The following is a 26,208-nucleotide window of genomic DNA, read 5'->3' on the forward strand; positions in this document are numbered from 1 at the left end:
TCAATTCACAGACTCTCTTGTCTGCCTTCCCCGCTATCTACTCGTCCACCTATTTCTCCCTTTCTCCAACAGGTTGAACGCTTTATTCTCAGACACTCTCGCACTCACTTGCACATCTTACTGTTTTCTGCACTTAAGGCTTTGTTACTCATCAGTGATCCTTTCTCCTTCTCTTCTCTTCAGCACATCTTACTTGGCAGAGATTTCCATTATCTAAGGAGTGGAAATCTTTTGATATGGAATGGGCTTCAACCATCTACTATGGCTGACTAGAGGCCCATCTCTCTATTGGACTTTCAGCCATCTGCTTTTTTTACCACTCCAGGCTCAAATTAGACTGATAACACAGTGGTCCATGTCCATTTACTGGCAGACAGCCTTTTACCTCTGTTCTCAGCCATGGCAAAGTGACTAGGTATTGGCTTGATTTAACCAGTGAAGTTGACTTTGCTCTTTGTGAAGTCTATATCCATGAAGTTTCCTTTTCGGGATTGCTCTGATACCAGTGGAAATTCCGCCAGATGTCACTCTTTTTTGTGTTTTTTTTAATGTATGGTATACGGTGGTATCTGAGGACTATGGTTAACTGCTCTTCAGATCTCTGCAGGGTAAATCCAGACAGTTTGCAAGACTATCTGTCCAATCTGAGCTTTCAAAACAACTTTTGAACACACACATGTTCCACCAGAACACGTTCCTTCCCGAGGCTTTTTTTGAAGCGGCACCGTGGCGTCCGGTGCTTAGTGCCACCCAAGACAATTGTGATTGGTTTAAAGAAATGCCAATGAACCAGAGCATGTTTTTCTCCCATCCCAGAATGCTGTGTGGACTAGCCAGACCCTCCTCCACAGTGCTGTGGTTGAAGGTCTGACAAAGGGAGACTACTCTTCATGTAATCAACAAGCAGATTCCACTCATGTAAATCATGTTGATACTCATATACTCATACAGTATGGGCTTTTAAAAAATATGAAAATACAAAAATTATTGGGAAAAGCGTGCTTAGTGTGTTTTAAAGATATTTGCCCCAATGCAGTTACAATTTTGGCACAAGGTGGGAACAAGAATAAGAGAAAGGTTCAACTAGGGCCAGTTTTTCTTTTAGCATTGTTCAATGGGGGGGTCAACCTCATTTTAGAGTATTCTATTTTAAATTGTTTTGTTTGTCAGGATAAACCCCTTGAGATCTCTCATATCGTTATCAAGGCTGTCCAAAAGTATTTCTTTTTTTATCTGGTTTTGAACAAAGTTGCAGTGCTCATGGAAACCACGGCACTGAAAACTATTTGCGTTCAAAGATCTTATGATGAATCCAGAAACAGCGAGTAAGCCACAAATGATTCCAATATTTTTCATAGGCTTCAATTATGGGTCTGGTTTCTCTGCACTCTCATCCTACTTGTCAAATAAAATAAAAAGTCACGTTGGTGCATTGAATGGCTCAATTCTAGATCCAACAACTGGCAATCATTTCCACATTCCAATGCTTCCAGTTAAAAACCTTTACTTCAATACGTTAACTACATCACTTTTTTAACAGATGTAAGGGACTCAATGTCATCAAAAAAAGAAAAATACAGAAATCTTTTTAAGTAAAGTGAATCTCCCCTAACAAAAACTGTAACATCAAGCCAGAAGTTAAAAACTTGTTACCGTAAATGTGCTTTTTGATCCAAGTTTAAACCTTGAGCAGTATTCCAGTAATTCAGTCTTTTAAAAACTTGAAATGGTTCATGCCAGTCAGTGACACAGATAATCACACGGGCTTTTGAGATCCTCTCATCTTAATTACCGTAATGCTAACAAGACATGGCTCAGCTCTGGAATCACCTCAGTGCTTTTGTTCAGGACTAAGAGACCACAGGACTCCTAATGTGTTATCCTCACTTTGGTCTCAATTTTGAAATTGATGAATCGGGTTGGAATTGATGAATCGGGTTATTTGATACATTTAAGGCTGATCAACACTTTGCGTATGGATTATAATTCAGTAATTTTAACCTTCTATGAGCCAGTGTGCCGGCTCTGATCCTCAGATACAGTTGTGCTCTTTAAAGCTGCTCTGAAGTCTGGGCGAAAGATGAAAGGTGACCGGGTTTTTAACTGTCAGGGCCCCTGGGTGCTTGAGAAAGATAGACTGGCTGGCCTCTTCAAAGTCGCTTGCCAAGACCCATGCAAAAAACCCTGACTTTTAGTTTTCAACCTGGACCCTACTTTCCTATTTTTTGTGTGTAAGTGACTGATGGGAACAACAATCTTTAAAATTGGTCTAGTAATAAGCAAGACGACTGCTGTCGGCAGCGGCAAAACCATCTACAATAGAAATTATAGGGCAATTGCAGACCTTCAATTTACATCCACAAAAGTGCTTGTTTTGCCAGTGACGGGCTCAGATCACTGTTCTAAGTGTCTGACAACATTATGAAAAGAATCCCTACAGAGATAGTCCTTTCTATTAAAGCGTAAGATCCTTTTTATAAACATGAAAACATATGCCAAAATGGTTTTGCCAAACCCACCAGACTTCATGTACATAAACAGTAATTTTAGCATCGTAAAATACACTTCATTCAAAGTCAACAGAAACTAAATAAAATATCAAAAGGCGTCTTGGTTTGTCTTCCCAGTGATATTACGTGTGAGCAATGCTGACTCTAGACACACTAAAAGTATAGTTTATCTGGTGGATTTAGCAATTAGTCATCTCTGAGCTGTTTCTGGTTAAACAAACAGGATTTTATTCTTTAACCCTTGTGTTGTCCTTCGGGTCAAATTTGACATGTTTTTTTAAACCAGAAATGTGGGGTTTTGAACCAAAATGCCCAAATATAACACGGATGCATGAATGTGCATTGTATGGAACCCATGCTACGTTCTTTGTTGGTGAAATGAATGATACATTCATTGAACTTTGGGTGTTTTATTCAATTTTTTTCAATTGAAAAACATGTTTAATGGTTTTAAGACAGTATCCTGACTGGACTTTGACATTTGATCTTAACTATTATTTGTCAAAATAATTCATCAGTTCTGCCTTTTGAACTAAAAAGTTAAAATATGTCATATTAATTAGGTTTATTGACCATGAATTTAAAACTAAAACCTTGAAAAAAGTGACAAAAACGTTTTCAAAGGTGTCAAAAGCATAACAACTATAAAACGTTCCCTTTTGACCTGGATGGACAACAAGTTCATGGTCGAAGGGAAGAAAACACAAGGGTTAACAGGTCGTAAGGATCCTTTCTATAACAGTCAGATGAAAATGACTATGCATGTAATGTTTAGCCCCGTGATAGAAGGAGAAGGAATGGACTCAGGAGTTCTTCACTTGGTGCTTCGATTTATTTCGTCATCAATCGCATGGAAGTGCAGTACTGCAAGGATGACTTAAAATGACAAATATAATGATGACAAATATAAAAAGAACATAAACAAATAAAAATTAAAAAAAGCGAAATCAGGCCCTGACTATTTGGGCCGTAGTCTATTGGCTCGTTTGAGATGAACTGCGCCTCGCCTGTAAAGTGGACGAGAGCAGGCGGCAGCAGCCGGGGGGGGGGGGGGACAAAAAGCTGCGGTAAAGTCAGACAGTTTCCAGCCGATTCCAGCCGCCTTCAGGCTGGACATGAAGTGACAAAAACACTGTGGTGCGATTCCGATTTAAAAAACATAATCAGCTCAATACTAGACTTTTTCTTTTAAAGATTTTTGTTCACATTAGTCACTTTGACACCAATGTATGGGTCCAGGGTGAAAAACCCCAAAATTACCATTTAAGCTATGAGTTTTACAAGTAATACTGTTAGTGGTTGTGGAGAATTTGAATTTTATGAACTGGTGTGACATACAGTATAGTAGGCTGAAACTGTATATATTAGAAGCAAAATATTTAATATCGAAAGGTTTTGTCTCAGTAAAAAAATGACCAATTTCTACCAACATTCATGCTAAAATACTTAATTTGTCTCTCTTTTCTCCAGGGCATTCTGCTGTTCTGTGAATACCAGGCGTCCACCTTTGATACGGCTAAGCTTCCCAGCTACAGGTTTGAGGCCATGGACCACTTTGCAAAGTGCTTCCTGATCTTGCGGCTGGAGGCCAGCCAAGTGGAGGGAGGTCTCCACTGTGCCGAGGGGGACGGCAGGGGTTGGAGGGCAGTGCGTGTGGACTTGGTGTCGCCACCAATGGATCGTTTCGCCTTTGCTCTCCTGGGCTGGACCGGCTCCAGGGTATGAAGGTTAAAAATAGACTGAATGAGAGTGAGCAGTAGCTGCAGGTGGAATCCTTGGTTTTACAAAACAAAAGGAAAATGTAGAAGTTATGATGCATGTCTCCAGTTATGTTTTTTGAGCACAGGGATTGCCCTTGATGGGCTTGCCAATAGTGTTGCATTGCCAGATAGTGTCGCATCTGGTGTATTGGCATTTCTTTATACCAATCACAATCGCTTGGGCGATGCTAAGCACCGGACAGAGCCACAGTGCGCTGCTAAACAGCCTCGGGAAGGAACTTGTTTTGGTGGAACTAGTGTACGTTCAAAAGTTGTTTTAGTCGTGCGAGAGGAAACTCAGATTGGACAGATAGTCTAGCTAGCTGTCCGGATTTACCGTGCAGAGATCTGAGGAGCAGTTAAAGACAAAGACAGTGGAAGGTAACAGACATCTGGCCGAAAAGCGGAATTTTCTTGCGGCAGTGAAGCAATCCCAGAAGTGCAACGTCGTGGATATAAACTAGCTTGCCACCAGGGTATTAAAAACAGACCAACCACGCTTATAATCAAAAATAGTTTGAGATATGATTCTGAAAACATTTTAAGCGAGAAATAAGTTATGCAGTTGCTAAAAATGTCTTCCCTTTGGATCCACAACTGTCAGTTTTAAAGATTTTCATGAGTTTTCAAGAGGCAGCAAGTCGATCTGGACGCCCCTGATTTGCATTAGGTAGCCCTGACCTCAACGTTATGCAAATGAGAATTGGGCCACTCAACACCCCGCTTCCCAAAAGTTACTATCAGAAATCATTGCTTTGCTGCTTACATTGACAATGAATCGGAATTGTGGAAATTACGCTTGCTGGTGGACATGTATCATTTCTGTCTTCCAGACCAATCATTAGACCCATTTTTAGACAAGAACAACATCAAAGTCCAGGTAGTCTATAGTCTTTGATAGTCGGGCTCTAAGAAAACATACAATACAATCAATACAATACAAAATCATGTACAATATTATATAAAATGTCTGATATGAAATACCTTCTGTGTTATGGGAAGAATAGGTGTAAAGTCAGCAGGAAGAAAATGGCAGTAAGGCATCTCTATTTCCTTTCAATGCCATAAAAACAGAGTAAAACCAATATTTGTTTATTGATTTTTTTTCTTCCACAGCAGTTTGAGAGAGACCTGAGGAGGTTCGCTCGAGTAACGCAGCGGATGATTCTGGACAACCACGGCCTGTACGACAAAACCAAGGTAAGTGCAGCATTAGATTCTTAACAACTGGAACTGATTCCTTAGTCAATCACATAATAATATGCAAACAGGCAGTTCATATTGATAAGATTTCAAATTGTGGGGTTAAAACAACCCCAACTTAGGATATAATTGGTAACGTAATGATTCATTAAACCCATGTTTGACTATATAGAGCAGCTAAATGTAGCAGTTTAAAGTCAAATACCTATCCACTGCCAGCTACAAAGTCATTTTTTGGTTGCAGTGTACCTGTATTTTCAGTTTTATTGCAGACATAAGGTAGATAAAAAACTACTAATATTTCTGTAGCATGGCCCACTTCCCTGTCTTTCATCCATTGCTCAATGTTTCAAACTGATATTTTCAGCAAAAGATGCCAAAAAAGCAAAAAAAATATAAACAGCTCACCATACAAGCTGCAAGTGGAAGCCACATATTCATACAAATGACTTGGCCGAGTATATGATTTGGAATATGATATTGTGTTGTGAGTTGAGTATCCCTTAAAATGGGTTTAAACTAAACTGGAAGTTACTATGGCTACCACTGCCATCAACAAGCCTGAGGATCTGTGTGAGATTGTCAAATGCATTCAAAGGGGATGACAAGATTCTTTTAGTGAGTTATTGTTAATTCTTCTTCTCTTTTCAACTTATCTGTGCTATGTTTTCCTATCTGTATTCACTACAATTAAGGCAAACTAGAGACATTTCAGTTTGTGGGGATGGGAGCTCCTTTTTTGTTGTAACCTTATTTTTTTTAAATATAGGCAACCATCATATACACTACATTGCTATTTGTTGAGATGTGTAGCTTCAAGCTGCTGTTTCTGACAGCTGCGTTAATCTCATCCAAGCCCCAAGCGATTTCTGCATTTTGCTGTCAACACAGTCTCACTCCCATGGCAACGTTTGGTCAGGTGCCTTTGGTGTTTGTTATTGAGGAAAAAAAAGTCTCCTTCAGTGTCATATTTAGATGCGCTTGGTCGTCACTTTTGGATTCAATTTTTAACAATCTGGGTCGGACGTACTGTATGTTTGACTGACAAGCGGCACAGAAACAGATGGTGGGTGGGGTTACACAATGTATGTAATGGGACAAATGTCTTTATGAACCAGGCTACTCTGAGGGAGGACACAAGCTAAATGCTTTGGCCTGTAAGTTACTGCCAGTAACACTTTACAACCACAAACTCCTCTTAAATTCCTGTTGAAATGGAGAGAGAAAGAGAAAGACTGAGTGGGTCTGAGTGCGCTCATGAATCTGGATAGTGAATTACTGCCAAACCATTGGTCCTCAAAGGTTTTTGAAAAGATTAGGGCCAGCGTTTGCAATATCGCAGCATCATAAAACTTAGACAAATTATCTCAAATTATTCGATGCAATATATGTGTTTCCACTCTGAGCGAGCAGAAAGTTGATACTGGAGCAAGAACATTTTTAATTATAGCCCGGTGGGAGGTGGGAGGTGGGCAGGGTTTGGCGGATGCAATGCTCCATCGCGTACACACACACACACACACACACACACACACTTATGTGTGTAAATTTATATACATGACTACATCAGAGCAAGTTGATTGAACAAAATCCATCTTAATGTTTCAATATATGAAAGCACAAGCTTGTTAACGTAAGGTAAGGTAATTGCATTGGGGAGTCCAAGGTTCATTTACACATTTACAAATTAAATAAACCACATCTTACCTTACACGGTGCTACAAAGTAGAGAAAGTCTTTTTACAGAATAACACGTACAATTTAATAACCAAATAACTCTGCTTGCCTGCACTGCGAGAGCTAATTAACACCTTGTCTTTATTGATGTTGTTAATTGGCTTCAGGAGGGATAACACAGCTGCTAGGTTTTCATCCAAGACTTAAAAGTATCCTTTAGTGGTGATAATACTACTATGTTATTCAAGATGGGCTGTCATAATTTGTAACCTATGGCTTTGTGTCAGGTGAGATATTTTCAGCCGTGCAGAGAAGTTGTTTTTCACATGTAACTATCAGTCTTGACGGTAGGTGTGATGAGCTTGGAGGGGTGACAGAATGGCAGTTATCTTTATTATATTCTTCACTCTTTCATATCACTAGATATAACAATTATTAGCCCAACAGCTTGTCTTTACAGCAGCATGGCTAACACCGACAGGTGTATCTTAGTCTCGCATTGCCAGACCTTCCTCCACAGTGCTGTAAGGGAGGGTCTGTCATTTAAAGCAGCCATTTCCTTGTTAATTATGCAAAATTTTAAGCCAGAATATCCATCCATCCATCTTCATCCGCTTATCCGGTATCGGGTCGCGGGGCCAACAGCTCCAGCAGGGGACCCCAAACTTCCCTTTCCTGAGCCACATCAACCAGCTCCGACTGGGGGATCCCAGGCCAGGTTGGAGATATAATCTCTCCATCTAGTCCTGGGTCTTCCCCAAGGCCTCCTCCCAGCTGAACGTGCCTGGAACACCTCCCTAGGGAGGCGCCCAGGAGGCATCCTTACCAGATACCCGGCTCTACTCCGAGCTCCTCTCGGATGACTGAGCTTCTTACCCTATCTCTAAGGGAGAGGCCGGCCCCCCTCCTGAGTAAACCCATTTCGGCCGCTTGTACCCTGGATCTGGTTCTTTCGGTCATGACCCGACCTTCATGACCATAGATGAGGTTGGGAACCCAAACTGACCGGTAGATCGAGCGCTTTCAAGGTAAAAACAAAAAAAACAATTGCAAGGTCAGTGTAAAAGCAGTAATAAATATGAAAAAGGTGCAGAAAAAAAGGATAGAAACAAATGGAAACAGCTAAGTTGGTTACAGGTTACCCCTGTGCAAAGTTGGGCCTTTTAACATGGAGGTCTATGGGGATTGACTCCCTTTTGGAGCCAGCATCAAGTGGCCCTGCAGTTTTTGAAATTCACACATTGGCTTCATCTCTCCGACCCGGAGGTTGTTGCTCGGTTTTAGATCACTATCAATTTAAATATCTTTTGGACTGTTTGGCCAAACTATGAAAGCATTTTGAAGTTGTAACCTCGCACCTGCAAATATCTAGTGTCTTTTTTTGTACTGTTGTTTTTAACAGACCTATATAGAGAAGTGGTTTTGCCCATATTCAAATTGCTTTTGGCAACAGGTGTGATGAGCTGCGAGATGAAAGATGGCAGCGATTTTCACATTTTCCTCGCAGAGGACAAGTCAGGCAGTTTGAATGTTGTGTAACATGATAAAGATTTAGCTGAAACCAAGCAACAAAAAGGTTTTCTTGAAATGTGTTGATGAATGAAGCCACTTGAAGTTTTTGTGTTAAATCCAAGTCGTTTACATGTTGTACATCAACTGAAATTGCACAACCTCAGCTTTCTCTCATCCACTCTTTCGCTCTCTGATTTACAGCTATCAGACAGTGAGATACACTCCTGAAAGCACAAGCGTGTGTCAGAGTAAACTTAACAAAAGATTGACACGACTCTCCAGCTGAAGGACTCAATTATTCAGCAGGGATAAGTTTATAGTAGTGACAAGACGACAACAGAAATTCCAGGGAACCATCAATCTTTGTGACAGGCATCTCCGAAGCTTGTGTTTATCCTATCCTCGCGACTATTCATTGCTTCCTGTAAGGCAGCCTCAGCTCATTTCCAATGCATAGGGCAGAGCGGCGAGCCATTTGAGTTGCGAGCTGAGCCGGAGAGCGGTGTAAGGCGCATCGGCGCGGCGGATCGACAGGGGAGACATCCTGTCACCGCAGTGTCCCGTCAGGCGCTCCCCGGGGGACAGAGGTCAGAGTCGCAGGGATCACCGGGTGGCATCTTCCTGACAGATATTATACGCAAGCAGCCAACTCAGATGGTGTTTATTCAAATGCAAGGGCAGAGCCAGGCTTGCTGACAGTGCAGCCATCCGTGCACTGGAGTGGACAGAGGGAAATCACACACCAACACACCCTCATTCTTACTGAAATCTTGCCCATTTCTTGGGAGATTGATGGTAAGAATGTCGGTTTAGTGGTGGAATGCAACTAAGTACAAATTTGAAGTTCTTGTACTTTACTTTTCATGTCACTGTCTACTTCTACTCCATTACATGGTAGAAAGAAATATTGCACTTTTTACTCTACTACATTAATCGGACAACTTTAGCTACAAGTTATGTAATAAACTAGTAACAGTAATAAATAAGTATAATTATAAATAAAACTACCCAACTTTATTTTGCTGTATGTTACAGTACCATGTCCTTGTTTTCCCCACATAATTCCTTTATTATGGTGAAAAATCATAAAGTCCTGCAGAGTTTGACAACTTAGTACATCACATGCATATGTGTATAAAAGGTATTTCAGAGGTACACATGGGTAGAAACAGTAAACCAATTGTAGCGATACAGTACACCTACTAATCTGGAGCACAATAAAAAAAACAGAAGGTGTCATACTTTCTAAAATTCAACACAACGGTGAATAAGATGAATATTTCTTCCAGTGATGTTGTGTTTCCATGCTGTATTAGCGGCCTACGAGTCTAGATGAAATTATTAGCTGACTAAACTCTGTTTGGATCGTTTCCAGTTTCAAATTCAGGGGGGGCAGGGGGTGTGGCCTTGACCAACTGGCACTTTGCTTGTTTGAAAGCCATGATGTCTCTTTCTAATGGGTGGGCCAAATTCTCTGGATGGGCAAAGCAGAGAAAGGGGAGGTAACCTTTCCCCTTATGACCTCGTAAGGAGCAAGATTCCAGATCAGCCCATCTGAGCTTTCATTTTCCCAAAGGCAGAGCAGGATACCCAGGGCTTGGTTTACACCTATCACCATTTCTAGCCACTGGGGGACCAAAGGTAGGCTGGGGGAACTCATTTTAATATAAAAAAACCTCATAAAGGGAAATATTCATGCCATGGGACCTTTAAATAAATTATTTCAAGGCTTCTTCTTCACTGGGTATGCCAAACACTTTGAAGAAAAGTAGATTCTATAAAGTGACAAGGGTGAGGAAATGTGACCACACACTGACTTACAAACTTACAGCACAAACTTTCAGCCTGTTGGTAATTTTAAAAGTGCAAACTGTTTATGCACGCACACTCACTCGATTAAGCGGCGCCATCACTTGCCAGGCGACAGTTTGAAGGTCAGCAGAACGCTCAGCGGGGTACGTTCAGACACAGTCGCACAACAGTGGGACCCGTTTTTCATTCTCCGCACCACATCGCAGTCATAATTAACATAATGAAGATCAATTAACTGTCCCGGTGTCTGTCCTGTCACCGCCGGCTCACAGAGCTCTGTTCGCTCCCGCTTCTCCGTGGCCGGGACATGAGGAACGCCCACCCCCCCCACCCCGCCCCCCTCTTTTTGCCCGCGCTCGCTGACGTTAATTGCCTCGACGCATTGCTGAGGACGGCGCGGTAATGGCGCTTTTATCTTTTTCCTGTCCCTCCTAATTGGCCTGCGGTTTTTCGGAGAGATTTGGCGCTGGCCGTGTGACTGGTGTCAGAAAAACATGGGTGCGATGAGCGTTGGTGTCTGATTAAAGGGGGAGACATCTCAGCTCAGGACCAAAGGCGGTCATTTAGAGGACTTTAATCTTGTGGGCTTTCAGAGAGGCTCTCAGCGGATACAAGCTGGTCTCTGTCTTATTATAAAATGCTTAAAAAAAGATTAGAGGGCTAAATTCTAGCTAATGATCTCCTCCCAATTAAGAACAGGCTCAGGGGGAATCGTCCAGTCGCCGTGGGAGAGTTTCTGGACAACCGTCGACACAGAGACGCAACGACTAAGGGTTCATGCACACCAAAGATGTTTTCCTGTTTGAAGCATTTGCTTTCAGTCATTGAGATTGCTTGCACAGGTAGAAATTATACAATTTGAACACAGGTGACACCAGAGGAACAGTAGTGAAAGGGCTGAAAGTGCAAGTTCTGGTCCATAGTGGGAACATTATCCAAACCAATTACAGGGAATGACCCCACAACACAAGGCTTTATGGGTATCAGGAGATGGGTGCCGACAGCTGGGGTTCCTCGTGCTCATAAAGCCTCGCATAACAAAATGAACAGACTGGAACATGTGCTGAGGCCACACTTCCTCCACCAATTTCTTCTCTACTTTCATTTCTTGCAAAATCCTCTGAACCAGGGGTCTTCGATGTTTTTTAAGCCATGGACCCCTTAGTTGTAAGTCAGACAGAGCCTACTTCTTATTGTATAAAACGAAAAAACGTCTATCTAAAACCTATTTTTTTGACATATTCAAATTTAATACATCATGTTAAACATACAGTATATATCCCAAATAGGCCAATTTATCTTTGCTATTAACATGATACATTGATGTTTCTGTATTTTCAGACATATTATTATACATGAACTTGGTGGCCCCTCTGTAGAAACTCTGAGGACCCCCTAAGGGTCCCGGACTCCCTGTTGAAGAGCCTTGCTCTAAACTGACACGATCAAGGGAAATAAGGAAAGAAATAAGGATCTACATCACAAACTGAAACTTTTTTATTTTTAACCTAGCAATATAGTTTATTTTCCCTGAACAATGTAGTTTTTAATTAGTTTCAGTTCACTAAAAATATTTGTTACCTGCCAGTGTAATCAGATGTAAAACGTCCTGCTCCAAGTTTATCCAATAACTTTTCTAATTTGAAATTTGTTGCTGTTAATAACTTCTCCCAGACCCTTTAACACACACTCCCAAGAAAGTGGATGCAGGAAACAGGAGTAAAAGCTCTGGCGGTCTGGCACTGGCACTGGCACTGGTCTAGTCTTTGTCTTGGTCTCAACCCCTCAAAGTCTTGGGCTTTTCTCGGTCTTGATACACTCTGGTCTTGGTCTTGACCTGGGCTCGCCCTGCCTTGGTCTTTGTCTCAACCCCTCAAAGTCTTGGTCTTGACTCGGTCTCGCCCTCCCTTGGTCTTGGTCTTGTCTTGGCCTCGATGCAATTTGGTCTTGGTCTTGACCCGCTCTCGCCCTGCCTTGCTCTAGGTCTTCACCCATTAAAGTCTTTGTCTTGACTCGGTCTCCATATACTCTGGTCTTGACCTGGTCTAGCGCTGCCTTGGTCTCAACCTATCAAAGTCTTGGTCTTGTCTTGGTCTCGCCCTGCCTTGGTCTTGGTCTCAATCCCTCAAAGTCTTGGTCTTGACTTGGTCTTGCCCTACCTTGGTCTTGGTTTCAATCACTTAAAGTCATGGTCTTGTCTCGGTCTCAATGCACTTTGGTCTTGACCCGGTCTCGCCCTGCCTTGGTCTTGGTCTCAACCCCCCAAAGTCATGGTCCTGTCTCGATCTCAATATACTCTGGTCTTGGTCTTGACCTGGTCTCCCCCTGCCTTGGTCTTGGTCTCAACCCATCAAATTATTGGTCTTGACTCAGTCTTGCCTTACCTTGGTCTTGGTTTAAACCCCTTAAGTTCTTGGTCTTGTCTCGGTCTCAATGCAATTTGGTCTTGGTCTTGACCCAGTCTTGCCTTGCCTTGGTCTTGGTCTCAACCCCTCAAAGTCTTGGTCTTGTCTCGGTCCTGATACACTCTGGTCTTGACTTGGCCTCGCCCTGCCTTGGTCTTGGTCAGTCTCACCCCCTCAAAATGTCGATACACTCTGGTCTTGGTGCTGACTTGGTCTTTGTTTAGGTGGTCTTTACAACACCTTTACCTGCTTATTTGGGTTTTATTTTAACCTTGCTGTGAACCAGGAGATCTTTTACACCCCGGTGTGATTGAAATGACTGCACCTCCACGTTCAGGTCTGAGTTGGGACACCCTGCTAGCAATAACTGACATAGGCGTCCTCTGGAAATACTCTGCTGACTTGTAGTGCCACCGGCACTTACAACCAGCATCAGTCCAGGCCAACACAGTTACATTTTAACTGTAGGTCTGAGGGAGTGGTGTCGGCTAGGGGAGAGGGAGGGGGGGAGGAGGGTCTCTCTGTCTGTGTGTGTGTGTCCTCTGCTGTAAGTCTGAAGGTTTGTGATAATTAATATGTGTAGTGGGCTTGATGAATGAGGACAGGTGGAGGATTTCATCATGCCTAGACAGACTGACTCCCTCCCTGGGCAGGAGGGATCCATGACCTGCCCAACACCTCGAAAAAAAACAACCCACAACCATCTATGTGCGGCAGGATCTACCCTTGAAATTTACTCAGTGTGTATGTGTGTGCATGTGTGTGTGAATACACTGCGATGCGGCGCAGGTGTTCACAGGGCTGCAAACCTTAAAGTGCACCTGTTAAAAATGTGTGTGTGTAAATGCAACTCCGTTTGTCGTTTGTTCTGCCTGTTTATGCATACTTTTACATGCCGTGTGCATAAAGTGTGTCATACACTGCGAGTGGGAGTGTGTGTTTCAGTATGTGTCTTTCTCAGAGGGTAATTACTCTATGTCATCTGTAGGAATGTGATTAATGAGGTTCTGGTCAAAAGGCAGCGAGCATAGATGTCCTGGCTTTGGTCCTGAAGCACAGTTACTTGATATGAGGGAACCATTTATATTCTCTTTACCTGACACTCTGGCTCCACACCAACTGGTATCCCAAATACAGCCTTTTGCCTCTGGGATATCACTTACAAACAACAACAAAGTTGTTGACAACTTTCATAGAAATGATAGAATCTACTGTACACTTTTTGACTTTTTACGTTTTTCTTTATTTTCCTTCTTTTATTGCACTTAACATTTGTATAATAAATGCACAGGGGATGTTTTTACACACATGGTGTTATTTCAGTTATACTAATAGCTGGGGTATTTGCATTGAGAGATGATCTTATGTAAAGTTCCCCATGCCTATCTCTAGGTATGGTGAAGGGAATATGACAATGGGGGGGGGGGGCTATTTTAATTCCAAAGGCCAAGGGAACTTTATCAGGATGCATAGTATCCTGATCCATGAAACAACTGGCCTTTAATAATAAAAATGTGCCTCTCTCTATGGGAATTTAACATAGGGTGCGTATACTTATGCACCCTGTATTTTAAGGAAGAACATTTATTTATTTACAATACATTATTCAATCACAACAAAAATTGGTGTCCTTGAAAGGTTGGATTTTCCAAATTTTTTTGAGTAACGCATTAAATAGAAAGAAATTTCCAAAATAGGTTTTTTAGTCCTCTTTTCAATCAACTTTGTCATGGGTGTGTAAACTTATGCAAGCCACTGTATATGCTTCATCCTTAGCTATTATATTTTCACTCTGAAACATGTTTCACAATGCACTGCAGTCACCCGGGATCTACTGATATAAGATTCCTCTGATGCTCTCTTAAATTTAAGAGCATTTTCAAGTCATAATAGATTATTCTTACGTTTCTGAGTAAAAGGGAAGGATCATTATGTTTCATTTCCTTCACTTTTAACAGTTTGATAAATGCAGGCCCAGACCAAAAATGACTTTAATTCATCATATTTAATATTGTTCTCATCTTACAACCTCAAGATTGCTTCCATCAAAAGTGTGTAGTGTAACAACACATTTAAATTTAAAAAACTACATTTTTGTTGATCATAGCTAAACATATATGATGTCTAGGCTGAAAGAAACACATCCAAGGGAGATTCTTATTTTACAACAACAACAAAATGTCATCACACACACACACACACACACACACACACACACACACACACACACACCCACACGTAACTAGATGTTTTTTAGCATAAATTCAGCATGATGGTCACAGGATCATCTTTTGAACATTTGAAAATGACATAATTCTGCATCTCGCTGTCCCAATTTTCCCCAACAAGCATAACATGTTAAATTTAAAAAGTGAAGATGGTGCTCCACCACTTACTACCTCCGTCTCTCTGTCCAGCGGGGTAACGGCAGCATTTAATACAAAGCTCACCGTCAAATTACGACATCTTGAATGTAGAGTGCTCGGAGCGCTCTCTCGACCCCCCCCCCATCCCCCACCCTCTGAGCAGTGGATGAGTGGACAATAACAGGGCAATTGCACTGGGCTTTGGGGAGTGGCCCTGCCGCCTGCTGCTCAAGGCAGGCCCTTATTAAGACAGTGTGGTGCCCCTGGGCCCCATGCCCCCCCCCCCCCCCCGTTACCTGTGCTGTCCTCCTGTCAAAAATATCAGGCATAATCAAGGGGATTTTCAAATGTAATTTACTAACTTGTCCAAAATATACATCTAGGAATATGAGGCAAGGCAAGGCAAGGCAGCTTTATTTGTATGGCACATTTAGGCAACAGGGCAATTCAAAGTGCTTTACACAAAATGAGTTAAAAATAAAAACATTAAGACAGATAAAACACAAGAATACAAGTTACAGTGCAGCATAAGAAATTAAACATTAAAGAAATGAACATCATCATTTAAAGGAAGGCAACATCGAAAAGAAAGGTCTTCAGCCTTGATTTAAAAGAACTGAGAGTAGCAGCGGATCTGCAGGTTTCTGGGAGTTTGTTGCAGATATGAGGAGAAACTGAACGTTGCTTCCCTCTGTTTGGTTCGGACTCTGGGGACAGAAAGCAGACCTGTCCCAGACGACCTGAGAGGTCTAGCAGTGAGCAGTGAGCACTATATTCAAATGTCTCAATTCTAAATGTTGAAGTGAAAAAGCAAAGCACTCTATTCAAAATGTCAAAATCAACACACATCAGTACATCAGCCCAGCAGACAAGCCGACACAAAAAAAAGCATTTTCATTATGCAATGGGAAACCAACACTTGCTGTCCCCTTGCCAAAAATATCAGACATAAGCAAGGGGATTTCTGAAATGTAATTTATTAACTTATCCAACTACATACATGTGGGCATACAGTATAAGCAGTGGATATGTATTCAAATGTCTCAATTCTAAATGGATATATATTCAAAAAACCTAAATCTTGGATTCATTTTCTGGAAAGAATGATACAACTCAACTCTGACGGGGAGGGGGGAGGGAGTGATAGTGGTTATGTAATCATCATCTTAATTTTTTCTTTTTTTCATAAGTTGTTATTAGTAGTAGTAGTAGTATTGTGAAAATAGTGTAATGTACTGTATGTCTTTCAACAATTTCAAGTAAATAATATAACAATTAACGAAAAATCTTGTGTCAGAGTTTGTGTCATGTGGTCCCCCCCCACCCCCACCCCCCCACTGGTTGTGAATGGTTGGTGCCCCTGGACACTTGCCCACTTACCCTGTATGTGTAAAGACAAGTGTTTGGGGCGAGGATGGGAGTGGAAAAAAGTTTCAGGATCCTTAACTTAAGTAAAAGTACTCATACCACACTCTAAAAATACTCTTGTTACCTGAGTACAAGTATAAAAGTGACATCTGGAAAATGTACGTAACATATTAAGAGTAAATGTAGTCAATGCAGAAAAAAACCTCACGATTTAGAAACTGGAAACGATCCAGACAGTTGTGTGATTAATGGTTTAATCATTTTAGCTGGACTTGTAGGCCAATATATTGTTGGGTATGATTTATAATAAAACATTGTATAGTCTAAAGTACATGTTTTGTGTGCAAAAATATTAATTTGTAGAGTAACTAAAGCTGTCAGATTCATGTAGTGGGAGATTTCTCTCTGAGATGTAGTGGAGTAGAAGTAGAAAGGGGTGTGAAAAGAAAAGACTCATCTGAAGTAGAAGTACTTCAAATGTATAGGTAGTGCATGTATAAGTGCATGTATAAGTACTGACCATGTGTGTGTAATTCAGGCCTGTGTGTAATGTGTGTAATAACAACCAAGTGTAAATTGTAATGTCCCCTTGCGGGACTAATAAAGTACACATTATTATTATTATTATGAATACATTTTTTACGCAAGTACAGTACTGGAGCAAAAGTACTTAGTTACATTCCACCACTGTCTGAAAATCCCAGGGAAGGGAGGAGAGGTTTAATTTAGCGGATGGCGGCACAGGGACCCTCAGGGCGTCACATGCTGTAAGACACACACACACACACACACACACACACACACACACACACACACCACACACACACACACATCTGAGCGTACGTTGTGACAGACAAGTGAGCCGAGGACGGTGCGGCCCCCGTCCTCCAAAAATCCTGCTGACAGCCCGGGAGAGCTGGGAAATTAGCCTTGTTTCTTTTTTTTTCTTCTTTTTTTTAATGGAGCGATGTGTGGGGGAAGGTTGTTCACTTACCATTCCCATTTTCAAACGGTCTCTTCTCGACCTTGGTGGCACGTCTGTTCTTGTGAATTCTAATTAACGCGGGTAGATGGATAGACCTGCTGCTGGAAGATGAAAGATACATTGTGATGTTTTTCTTTTTCTTTATTCAAGGTTGGAAGTTCCTTCAGTGCATTCGGTGATCAGTGTGTTGCTATTAGCTTTCAACCTAAGCCAATCTATTTATCTAGTAGGGACGGTTATTTTCATTGTCTGTTCATCTGTTGATTATTATATCTATACATTTTTCAGAAAAGGGTGATAAAAATGTGAATCAGTGTTTCCCAAAAAACAATATGACAACCTCAAATATCTTGTTTCATCCACAACTCAACTCATATTCAGTTTACAGTCACAGAGGAGTGAAGAAACTAGACCATATTTACATTGAAGAAGCTGGAATCAGAGAACTTTGACTCAAAGTTATTAATAGATTATCAACTTATCAATTCATTGTTGCCCCTCTAAATCCAATAATAGGGAAATCATCTTTTTATTGGTGTTAATACAAAGAAAGGCTCTGTAGTATAGAAAAATGGAGAAAGCAAGTCCAGGGAAAGGATAGCAACACGCATACACACACACACACACACACACACACACACACACACACACACACACACACACAATAACCATCCGCAGGCAATTATAAAATAACAAGTAAAATTCTATACTATTTTCAAAGCATGCAGCAATTTCATGCTACTTTATTACCATTTCTATCCATTATGAACCTTTAGCTGGCAGTTTAAATCCAATGCTGCATAACAAGCAAGACAAAAAACAAATGATACTTGTTCTTTGCGCACATTTTCAGCAATCAAAATGGCTAAAAAAAGACACGCAACCCCCTTCTGCTCTCTGTCTTCGTTATATGCAGATCTAACTGCCGAGGGCTGAGGGCAGGTAAGGAAGTGCGAGCACACTAAGTGGATCGCAAGTGGAATCCTCGTCACTGTTCATTGTTGTTTTTTTCGGAAGTGGACTATTCCCGGAACATTACACTGGTAATTGCTGGACTGGCTGTTCTATTTTCAGGAACAGAAATAGATTTCATGTTTTTTTTTTTTTTTTTTGTTCATTCCTTCCTTCCTCAAGGCTTCCTAGAGTTTGTTGTTAGCCTACGTGTGGTTTGTTGTTGTGGTCGATGTTGCTCTCAGTATTGAATCACGCTCTCTTTTGCTTTTAACCCTTATTTCGCTACATGATCGAGAACTTTGTGCAAGTATTTTAAGTATAATTATAATTATGAAAGTTATTTAAAAACAAATGCATGTGGGAGGTGCAGCTTTAATCTCAAGCTCTTTAACATCTATAAAGTAAAAGTATACTTAAGGTGTATATGCACAAAACATTGTGGATGGAATGTGTTGTGGCATTTAAGTCACCTTTAAAGGCCAACCAGGCCTTTTTTTTTGAGGATGCACAGCTTCAGAACTCCCCATGAACGGTTTATCTCTTCATAAAGATTGTCAAACACTTGTCAAATTATACAAGATAAAACCCCAAATATTGATCTGACAGGATAAAGCTTGTTTGTGTCACTTGAATGGAGAAGTAGTACATAGTGGTGGAATTTTTGCTGTTTGCTTGTCTCTGTTTGTCTGCTCGTTTCCAATCGATAGATAGATAGAATGATAGATAGATAGATAGATAGATAGATAGATAGATAGATAGATAGATAGATAGATAGATAGATAGATAGAAATGTACCAGAAATAATATACAATTTTTTTTTTTAAATTGAAAAAATAAGATAAAAAAAGATAAAAATACCAGCGCACCTATTGAAAAAAATACTTACAGGAATGAAAAAAATGTACATGTACAGTATATACAAACATAGTGTATATATATACATATATATATATGTGTGTGTGTACACTGTGTACATATATATATATATATATATATATATATATATATATATATATATATATACACATACACACAATGTATATATCCAAACAACGTGTGTATAATATAAAATGCGAAGTAACCAGAGTGCAATAGCATGATAGTGCATATTGGAATGGGTGAGGTAATGAGAGATCATACACACAGCTGTGAATTGTTGTCAATTCACAGTTTTATAGAATGTGGCAGGAAAGATTTCCTGTTCCTGGTCAGTACGACATTAACGCTGTCGGAGCACCTTATGGTACATTGCAGTGAGCCCTTTACCAAACTAAAACCTATTACATAATGACCCTCCACTGTTGGTCGTCATCTAGCCACTGTAAGATTCCACTTAGGGTGCCGGGGCTCCGCCTTGCTCTCCTGGAGTGTTTGTTTTGCTGCTGCTGCTACTTAGTTGCTCATATTAAAATGAAACATGACATTCAGCAACAAATCGGCCATTTGTCTCTGGCTAAGACTAATCAACCGCTTTGGCTGTTCATTATCGACCCTAACCCCTATTTATCTGAAATCAATTTAATTTAATCTGCCAAGGCAAAACCACCCTGGGAACTTACCCTATGTCTAGGACTGCATCAGAGCTTGGTTCTACTCGTACATTTCCAACACAGTCTCACTGCCATTGCATAAGATAGGACGCTTGGTGAGGTGTCTTTGGCATTGTTATTGACGCTGGGCAGTTGGGTTTAGGAAACGTGACATGGGGGACATGAACCCCGATCTCCAAGGTGAAAGTCCCAATTGGCCTCCCTACACGGCATTTTGGGCTTTTGTACTGCTATCATGGTCGCTCTTATTACTACGTTATCCTGTAGTGCCGAGACGCTGCTGCTCTACCTGGTGTGTTCAACACACTCCTGAAGAGTGCTTTGTGCGTTGTATATGACGCTGACAGCCACTGCCCAAGTGTCTGTACTTTGCGAGTTTGGGGTGACAATGGGTTGACATTTGAAACTAGAAACTGAATGAGTAGCCATTGACTGAACAAGGTGAAGGTGGGGCGTACCTGGTTTTTCTTGATTTGCTTGACAGTTCCTTTGGGAAACATTAAAGACACAGATATAACATAACATAAGCTTGGAAAGGAAAAAATGTAATTTACTCCGGGAAACGCAGACTCTTGCCATCACATACACTCCTTAAATTAAGTAAAATGAATTATTGTGGCTTTTATGAAGCATTTCAGTACTGTAAAATTGTCAGCTGATGACAAGACAACCCTAATTAACATTTATTAGATGTGCATTATAACTAGTTAAATAGACAGTTAAACAGTCTACAGCCATGATCATCGCCCTGAGACTTTACCTCAGCAACATGTTTGCAATTTTAGTTTAGCATGTTAGCATGCTAATATTCGCTAATTAGCAATAGCACACTTATCACAGCTGATGTCATTAATTCTGCAATAAATGTTGAAAATTTGACACTGTCAACACATTAAAAGTGACCATTTATTACAGTTTATAGGGACCGTGAATGTCTGTACAACATTTTATGGCAATGCATCCAGTAGATGTTGAGATATTTCACCAGTGAAAAGATGACTTTGACCTTCTTGTGTTGCTAGGGGAAAAACCAGGGGATCACCAAAGTCATTAGGGTTTATCCTCTGGGGATGACATGAACGTCTGCACTTAATTTCATGGCCTTGTAATATCTGTTCAGATACTTCATTCTGAACGATAGACAGAGACATCCCTGGAGCTTTGCTGCTAGCATGGCTACAAACCGCTCATGCTAAAGGCTCTCCCAGTGATGCTCATGTCACTTTAATTACAAGTACAAGTATCCAAAGCTCTCAGGAACTGAATCCAATAAAGTTATGCTATTTTAATGGTTTGAACTAGTCGATTCCCACCTCACACTAAAAACTGCAAGCTGTCCACTGACTGTGAAAACTGTGCTGTGCTAGTGTAGTAATTTGTGTTCCAGCTGCAAGGAACCAAATACCCTGTCCATAGAGGAGGGTTTCTGTTTATCAGTGATCCAGAGAAAATATGAAGAAAAGGATGAAGAAAAAAATAGAAATAGCAAAAACATACTATTTTCTAAAGCCATCAAATCTCAAATATTTAAAAGGGGGTTGCCCCTCAAGTTTAGCTGGCATTACACTGTTGAAGCCTTTTAAAAACGAGTCATAGTGTGTTTCAGTCAGTCAGTAACCATCACTGCTCAGAGGAGAAAATGTAACATTGCAAGTTCAATAGTCATCACTGTTGCCAAAAACAAAAATCATCATCATGGCTGGACACATCTTCACCCATGGGTAGAATATTTATCACTGTGGGTGCAAACATTATCCCCGCAGATAGAAATGTCAACACCATGGGTCTCAATGTCATCACTACAGGTGGAAACTCGGGTAATAACACACTCACTATGTCCCTTATTCCTGGCTATATATCATAAAATGGGCGATTATCGTCCCCGGAGCCAACAAGAAACTCACAGAAACATTGGTCAGGGATGTGACAGTGCTGTCCAGGAACCATTGGGCAGTTAATAAAAGTAGAGCGATATACTGCATGAAGACATCTTGGCCCAGAGCAAAGCCGGATGAAGAGTTGCTTCTTAAGCTGGGATCAGGCTACAGGATTTAAAGAATCTCGACATATCTCATATTTACAGGCTGCCTGCTCCAGATATCTTTCATAAAACCTTGTTTCGCGTTCCAGGAGAAGCTCCTACCTAGCTGTGACATAAGCACGGAAAATGACACATTACAAGATTCATTCGGATTTGTTAATAGGATTTGGAAAATTGGACCGTCTTGAATGTTGCAGACATGGGCATTCTCGCAATCTGTGCTAGCATGGAGCCAAGCCAGCAGTTAAACCTCTGCAGTCATAATTTATGGATGGCAAGTGAGGCGAGGAAACGTGGATACCAGAATGGATGTGCAGGTGTGAGGCTTCCTTTATTATTTGCAAATGGAACGCTATATTGACAGATGCATGCAACAACATTGATTGAACGCCAAATTTAATGTTTCCTGAAAACAGCGTGTAGTTTTTCTTTTTAGAATCGCACATTACACTTTCAGTCACTATGACCACTACGGTCAGAAACATTGTGCCAAAATATGAAAAATAACGCCGCTGTCAATGTCAATTATCTGCTAATGTCAGCTGACTGTCACCTTGAAACCATCCAGCAAGTAGACAGTACCGTAGTAAGGTCACCTGAAACTGGTGATTTTATGTCGCCGCTCATTTTACACACACAGTTTAACAACAAAACGCTGAGTGAACATTACTAGCTACGTTTTTCATATTGCACCCCCAGTAACCTGGAAAACTGTATCTAAAACAGTAGCTAACTAGCTAATACAGCGTATCGGAGGAATGCAGCGTCTCCTGCAGCGGGGAGGCAGAGGGACCACAGCGTTCGCTAACGTTAGCTTCTTGTCTTATCTGGGGTCTGACAAACATCAACTTGAGTGTCCACAATGCTATTTACAATAAACAAGCTGTCATATTTCACGGGACTCGCGTGAGTGCGGATTTCATGTTGCGGTTTGTCACTTTGCCTAAGATTGAGTGACAAGTAGTAATCTCCCTTTTTTACTTGGTTGCCATGACTTCACGAGTGATGACATCATGTCACAGTTCCAGTTACTCAGGGAGAGAGAGTGATAACAGTTCGCTTGAGTTCAGTAGAGAAGACGGCGCCGCAGAGTCGTGTAATTAGGACTTTGTGACCTTTCATAAGTTACCTTTATGAAACCTTTAATTTGTAGTCCTTCATTCAGCTGAGTGGCGATGTACATAGCAGAAACCCTGTTGTGCGTCTGTCCTATACCATGGCGGCAGAAATTTTACCGTGGCAGGCAGCCATCAACATAGAGGAAACACTGCAGTAATTTCCACAAATTCATTAAGAAAAGATTACAGTAACTGGGGTAAAAAAGCATGATTTAACAGATGAAGATTTGCTTGTGTGTGTCCTGATGTAAGTCGAGTGCAGATTTGAGTCGCGCATGCTCAGATGTAAATGGTTTACGGCATAACGTGTCATAATGAAATTACCGAAATCCGTAAAATAACAAACTTTTCTCATTGCAAACAATAACAGAAGATGCAAATCATTTCAAAAACGTTTTAGCTATCAATGATTGTTTGATTGCTAACGTTAGCTCCAAACGGCATTCAACCAACAACCTTATTGTGTTTGATGCTAACTTGTAGCCAGCAGTGAACGGACTTCGTTAAGTAGGTCCATTTTCAGTCTCTTGTTAGCATCTTGTATGCTACGTGTCGCAAAGTGACGCATGTGGAGGGTGACCAAAAAAAACAACAACAACACAAACTCTTTTGCACACTTTTTGCTAATGTACCATTGGTTGAGCTATCGCGTGTCAATAGTGGCATGTGTGACTACGGTTGCTGACCCCTGGTTAGGATGTATTTTGCATCTTAAATGCCCCTTATATTCACCTCCTCACCTTTCCACCTGACTTGAACAGTGCTCATCCAAAATACACTAGGATCTAATCAATACAGACTGAATACAGGTTCCAAAAATGACCATCAGATTATTAATTATCTGAACAGTATATCCGAATCCAGATTGTATTACCCGATGTAAATGAGGTCTTTGTCAAGAAAGCGATTCCATTGGAACAATTGACGTGCTCCGTTGAAAGGCACTATCTGGTAAAAGAGAAGAGAGGGAACTCTTTTGCCTTGGCGTTCATTCATGCCCATACATACCCTTTAACTCCTGCTTTGATCATTTATGGCTGAACTTTGGCCTGCTTGTTATCTTTCTCTAATTGATTTGCTCCCAGTCTGTGTGCAGGTGCTATGATCAGGATATCCACAGTACATGGCTGAAAAGTGTCCATGTTAGTGCCGTTTCCACGCAACGGGTCTTAGCTTCTTCTTGCATTTATTCTGATTAGTAACCCTGTTCTCCTCTGCAAGAGCTGCCGCTCAGTGTTACAAAGGAGGCTGCTGGTTTGCCATAAAAGCCTGCACATATTTCCATTCTTTTTCTTTTTTCCTTTTTCAGTGCCATTCAAAAAAGGGATTCAAAAGGTTTGCTTTGATCACGCAGGTTTGGACATTTTCTTAGCTATGTCCCTGAGTTGGTTTTGAAAGACTTTTGAAGCCCTAATGGAGTGATTGCAGACAGGTAAAGCAGCGTGTGTGTATGATGGATTGTACAGTGAGAGCATTCATGGAGTGTGATGTAAAGGTGTTCTCTGCTGTTGCGTCTAATTCCACTCTTGCGGTTTTCTGACCAATCCCTAGTCATGATTTACGCTCTGTTGTTTTTTTGACAAAAAAAAGCCATCATAACTAAATGTAAGATGCTATCAGCTGATTCTTTGCATGCTTGTTTAATCAGAATCAGAACCCGAATTAGCTTTATTTGTCAGGTATGAGGACACATACAAGGAATTTTTCTTTGGAGCATCGTTACCCACACTGTGCCTACACACAAAAAACAACCAAAACAAAAATATATACACTAATAAATGTACAATATATCCATACTCTAAACAGAAAAAATATAGAGGCATGATTGAAATGAAGAGTTAAATAAAATTGTTTAAATGTGGAGCATAGTGCAAAGGATATTGGGATAAATAGTACTATGTTATTATATCACAATATGAACAGTATGAACATATGAACAGTTCTGAAATAGGAAATGAGAATGATGAATAAATAAAAAAAATAATAAGTGAGATGCAAGAATGGGAATGATGAATAATACTAAATAAGTGAAATACTAAGTGGAAATCAATCGTAACTTTTCCGTTGGACAATACAAGGCCTTAGGATGTATCAAAATACAACACTTAAATGTCACTTCATAGTTCAGCAAATCTTAAGCAAAATGTCTTTCCATGAAATGGCATAGTTGTTAAAAAATCAAAACATTCACGAGCACAAATGTGTGGGAACCATTCCGCCCTCCCCTTGAACAAGAAGCCTGTTTGCTCCAATCACCCAAGTAATGACGTCCCAATGACAGGTGAACAATGCAAGTATGGACATTCATTTCAGGTTACAGGTGCCACGTGATTGGGTCGTACCACATAAAGGTCAGAGAAACAATTAAGGGACTTTAATGGGAATGATTGCTGAGTGTGAAGTGGGAGGGCAGCTGCTATAATGATGAACAGTGATGGAGGTAGCCTAGTGTTACACAGCCAGTTAATACTTGCTCCAGCAGCTTTTGGATTACAGGCTGATTTACTGCCATGATTATAGTCTTTTATTATTATTATTAGTTTTTTCAGATTCACATCTACATTGTTACATTTGTAGTGCAGGAGCCACACACTAAAAGTCTGCATGCATGACAGCAGCTCTGTGAAGTTACATTATATTAACCCTTGTGTTGTCTTCACGTCAAATTGAAAATCAACACTTTTATTGAGGCTTTTTTATCTATGTTTTTAACTTTTTTGTACGTTTTTGTACGTTTTTTTCAACACTTTTGAAGCTTTGTCACTTTTGACGTTTTCAACACTACGTAACACTAACTTAATGACTTTACTTTTACAGTTATTTTTGGAATTTATGGTCAATAAACCTCATTTATAGGAAATTCTACGTAACGTTTGAGTTAGAAAAGCAGAAATTAGGAATTATTTAGACTAAAATTAAAGGAAGGTATGTTGATGGATAGTCACAG

General features: G+C 40.6%; 1 protein-coding gene across 1 annotated transcript in view; it reads left to right on the forward strand.

Annotated features, from left to right (window-relative positions):
* The window catches only part of dntt (deoxynucleotidyltransferase, terminal), a 106,196-nt gene that overhangs the window by 61,324 nt on the left and 18,664 nt on the right, over positions 1-26,208 (forward strand). Inside the window, 2 exon segments of the mRNA XM_032541046.1 lie at positions 3,981-4,229; positions 5,387-5,470. Coding sequence (XP_032396937.1) covers positions 3,981-4,229; positions 5,387-5,470 — 333 coding nt within the window.

This window comes from Etheostoma spectabile, chromosome 17 (assembly GCF_008692095.1).
Source record: "Etheostoma spectabile isolate EspeVRDwgs_2016 chromosome 17, UIUC_Espe_1.0, whole genome shotgun sequence".
Classification (NCBI taxonomy): domain Eukaryota; kingdom Metazoa; phylum Chordata; class Actinopteri; order Perciformes; family Percidae; genus Etheostoma; species Etheostoma spectabile.